Source organism: Ammodytes marinus (genome assembly GCF_949987685.1).
Source record: "Ammodytes marinus genome assembly, chromosome: 5".
Taxonomy (NCBI): domain Eukaryota; kingdom Metazoa; phylum Chordata; class Actinopteri; order Uranoscopiformes; family Ammodytidae; genus Ammodytes; species Ammodytes marinus.
In genome coordinates, this window is record NC_137234.1 from 108,501 (window position 1) to 113,500 (window position 5,000).

The 5,000-nt window shown below is 45.6% G+C and overlaps 1 protein-coding gene across 1 annotated transcript in view; it reads right to left on the bottom strand.

The window, feature by feature from the left end:
- Positions 1-5,000, bottom strand: part of LOC307251111 (receptor-type tyrosine-protein phosphatase beta-like) — a gene marked incomplete at its 3' end in the record, with an annotated part of 33,510 nt that overhangs the window by 1,574 nt on the left and 26,936 nt on the right. The window contains exons 32-35 of the mRNA XM_080028432.1: positions 4,274-4,364; positions 4,014-4,090; positions 3,429-3,563; positions 789-911 (exon numbers count right to left, since the gene is read on the bottom strand). Coding sequence (XP_079884558.1) covers positions 789-911; positions 3,429-3,563; positions 4,014-4,090; positions 4,274-4,364 — 426 coding nt within the window. The remainder of the gene's footprint in view (positions 1-788; positions 912-3,428; positions 3,564-4,013; positions 4,091-4,273; positions 4,365-5,000) is intronic.

Below are 5,000 nucleotides of genomic sequence, written 5' to 3' on the forward strand. Positions count from 1 at the left end.
ACTGACGCACACGCCGAGACACACACAGCTGCTCCTACACACACACACACACACACACACACACACACACACACACACACACACACACACACACACATTGACACAAAGACACACACACACACACACACACACGCGCACACACACGCAGAGAGAGAGAGAGAGAAAGAGAGAGACACACACAACACACACACAGGCACACACACACACACACACATTGACACAGAGAGACACACACACACACACACACACACACACACAGACGGAGAGAGAGAGAGACAGACACACATACACACACACACACACACAGAGACAGAGAGAGAGAGAGAGAGAGAGAGACAGACACACAGACGGTTATTTCACTGACAGATTTAAATTAAGTGTTATAAAGCCGATAAAGTAGTAACTTTGTAACACACTGTGTGTGAGTGTGAGTGTGTGTTTTTCTCTGCATGTGTGTGTGTGTGTGCGTGCATGTGAGTGTGTGTGTGTGTGTGAGTGTGTGTTTTTCTCTGCATGTGTGTGTGTGTGAGTGAGTGTGAGTGTGTGTGTGTGTGTGTGTGTGTGTGTGTGTGTGTACTCACGCTGCAGACAGTAAACTCTCTGATGGTGTGTGTGTGTGTGTGTGTGTGTGTACTCACGCTGCAGACAGTAAACTCCCTGATGGTGTGTGTGTGTGTGTGTGTGTGTGCGTGTGTGTGTGTGTGTGTACTCACGCTGCAGACAGTAAACTCCCTGATGGTGTGTGTGTGTGTGTGTGTGTGTGCGTGTGTGTGTGTGTGTGTACTCACGCTGCAGACAGTAAACTCTCTGATGGTCCACTCAGACAGAACAGACTCAGAGTTCATCTGGACGATGAGGTCGCCGTAGTACAGCGGCTCCAACTCACACGGCCAGTAGTGGTCACACTTCACCTGCACACAGGGAGGGTTAGACTGTCTGTCTGTCTGTCTGTCTGTCTGTCTGTCTGTCTGTCTGTCTGTCTGTCTGTCTGTCTGTCTGTCTGTCTGTCTGTCTGTGTAGTGGTCACACTTCACCTGCACACAGGGAGGGTTAGGGTGTGTGTGAGTGTGAGTGTGAGTGTGAGTGTGAGTGTGAGTGTGAGTGTGAGTGTGAGTGTGAGTGTGAGTGTGAGTGTGAGTGTGAGTGTGAGTGTGAGTGTGTGTGTGTGTGTATGTATGTGTGAGTGTGAGTGTGTGTGTGTGTGTATGTGTGTGTGTGTGTACTTGTACAGGTATCTTTGTGAGAACCAATTTCGGGGTTGGGGTTAGGGATTTAGTTTTGATGTTTAGGGTTAGTGTAAGGGGCTAGGGAATGTCAGGGGTGGCCAACCAGTCAGATACTAAGAACCACATTTTTCACTGTGTTACTGCAAAGAGCCACATCGTACACACGGGTACACATGAACATCCCCCCATCCCTTCCTCATACACGCACACACACACACACACACACACACACACACACACACACACACACACACACACACACACACACACACACACACACACACACACACACACACACAGACCTCTACTCAGTCAGATTTACTGTAAATGTCACAACCAAAATGATAATGCAGTAAAGGCCTTAACTATGTTTCACCCGTTTCAGTTGAATTTTGTATTATTATTATTTTTTAAATAAATAATGCTTGTGCATGCTACCAGGCCCAGGGGCCCAAGGGCTCAAGGGGGCCCTAAGCTAAGGTACTGATAACTTTACATGTCTTATAGTCAAAGAGCTCAGTCACTCATGTCAATACAAGGTTCCAAAAAGGAATAGCCTAAATATAAGGAAATACATCATCATGGGCCCCTCAACTAGTAGGGGAGAAATACAAAAGCAATTGTAAAGCAACAGCATTAGTGTCTGTCTTAGGGGCTTCATGAGGGGCCTCTAAGGCCCCCACACATACAGGAATAAACTTTTTATGTGTAAATTCTATACTGTTCATAAAAAGTAGCTATCCACCCTTTATCTGTTGAAATGGGTCTCTCCATCATATAACATGGGTCTGCAGACCAATCTACTGTTTCTGCAGTAGCAGAGTAAAGGATGCTGCCTGCTTAAGAAAAATCAGAAAAATAATGTTCCTTCTGCAGCTCAAGATTTGATTTAGCCTCTAAATGTTCCTCTCTAAGTGCATCAGATTGATGCATTTTACTTTAAAACGGTACACATTTTCTTCCAGTGTGCAATGCCCCCTGACCCCCCAACAAGGACCAGGGTCCCTCCCACAGTGTCCCAAAATCATCTGGGAAACACTGACTTAATATGTTTTTTGCCAATAATTGTATGTATCTGTGCGGAAAAGTCAGTGTAACTGACTGGATAGGTAGGAGTGGGGGCGCCCTTTGAGAGTCTTGGTCCAGGGGCCTATTATCTCATAATCCGTCGAAGAACCAACTGGATTCCACAATCATTTTAATTTTTCGCATTATTTATTAAAAAAAAAAAAAAAAAAACGGGGGGCCCCACACTAGGACTTGAAACGGGCCCCCAGGTCGTTAAGGCCGCCCCTGTGATAATGACAGAACTGGACTCCTACAGTACTAAGACGACAGGCCAGTCATTTTCAACAATGAACATCGTGTGCACTGCCTCACACACAAACTCTCAGTTCAACCAAGTCCACAAACAAAAATACAACAATTTACAATAGCGTTTTTCTCTTACTATGCATGTTGCTTTGTGGGACTTACTTTTAGCATGGAGTGAGCTGAAGTGGCGCTGAAGATTTGAAGCCTTGAAATGCGCTAATGACGCCTGGCATATAAGCAGAATGGCTTGGTATAACGTTCAACAAATAATATAAACTCTCCCACCCTGTTTCGGAGCGAACCTGACACAAATAGTTTACTCACGGAAAACCTCCCTCCAAGCTGAGCGGGCAGTTTTAGGTTGCGTCCACACCAAACGTTTGCGAACGTTATGTTGCGTCCTCAATTAAACATTTGCGAACAGGCATACACATACACATTAACAGGCATACACATACACATTAACAGGCATACACATACACATTAACAGGCATACACATACACATTAACAGGCATACACATACACATTAACAAAATAAAAAAATTAATAATAAACAACATGTAAAACGAACGTAAGAGCAGCATGAAACGTTTGCGAACATGCACACACATAGGCCCACACAAAAAAGTATGGAAAAAAAATAAAAATAAATTATAATCACAAAATTTGATCTGAACTGAAGAGCCGCACGAAGCAAGGCAAAGAGCCGCAGGTTGGCCACCCCTGTACTATGTCAATGAATGTCCTCACAAGTATGGCTGTTCAAATGTGTCTATCTATCTGTCTATGTGTGTGTGTGTGTGTGTGTTTCTGTCTGTCTGTCTGTCTGTCTGTGTGTTTCTGTCCGTCTCTCTGTCTGTCTGTCTGTCTGTCTGTCTGTCTCTCACCCTTCCTTTCTCCACACACTGCGTCACCATGACGATGTTGTGGACGTTCTGTTCCCAGATCATCTTCCAGAAGTCGTCCTTGGTCCCGGGCAGCGGACCCTGGGTCGCTACGTACTCCCTCCGGAAGTTATTACCCTGCACACACACACACACACACACACACACACACACACACACACACACACACAGAATAACACACACACACACACACACACACACACACACAGGCAGAGACACACACACACAGGCAGAGACACACACACACACACACACACACACACACACACACACACACACACACACACACACACACACGCACGCACGCACGCACGCACACACACACACACACACACACACACACACACACACACACACACACACACACACACACACACACACACACACACACACACACGGAGAAATAATTACTTAGTAAATAATTTTTATTGGGATTTTGCAATTATACACAAACACACACACACACTAACACCCCCCCCCCCACACACACACACACACACACACACACACACACACACTCACAGACACACACACGCACACACACACACACACACACCACACACTCACAGGAATGTAGCTGGCGTTGATGTAGTCTGAACACGGATCATCATCCACGTAGGAAAGTTTCACTCTCGTAGAATCATCTGAAACAAACAACAAGAATCACTGACGCCATCTTTAGTAGACAGACAGACAGACAGACAGACGGACAGACAGACAGACAGACAGACAGACAGACAGACAGACAGACAGACAGACAGACAGACAGACAGACAGACAGGCAGACAGACAGACAGACAGACAGACAGACACAGACACACACTCACAGGGCAGGATGTTGTTGTAGCGGTTCTTGCCCCTGTTCTCCGGCAGCAGAGCTGAGTCCAGCGGCTGGTTCCGTCCGACGTCCTTCAAGTCCTGAAGAAACAAAATGGAGTCATCACCAGCCAGCTTCATGTAAGGTCCAGACCATGGACATATAAAGAAAGGTCCAGACCCCTTGTCTCCTGTGTTTGTGTTGGTGTTGCATGAACTGCCTTGATATCTTTGCCATCATCTGTGCTTGCCTGTTTGTTCTTGCTCCAGTGTGCAATATGTTTGTTTGTCTTTTTCCCCTTCTTGCTCAGGCCTGCTGTAATTATAAATGTAATGTTTTTTTTTTGTTTTTTTTACTGTTATGTATTGTAGGTTGCCTACTGACAACTGGCCGGGGACTACAGCTGGAGATGAGCCAAATAGGCTAAAGCTGCTCCTTCTCAAAGAGGACTGTCCACCAAACTATAAACTAATAAACTAAAACAATCAATCATCTTTATTCAAGAGACTCGAGGTCCGTTTAAAAGACGTACGACACGTTGAAGGAGACGATTACACCAACAGGATCATGATAATAAAGTTAAGAGAATTATTCAGTCGACCCACAATGCACTGCAGCAGAAGTTACATCACATGGACTGAGCCTCAAACCAGCAGCTTTATGGAGGTTCTGACCCACAATCCACTGCAGCAGAAGTTACATCACATGGACTGAGCCTCCCAGTGAAAACAACCAGC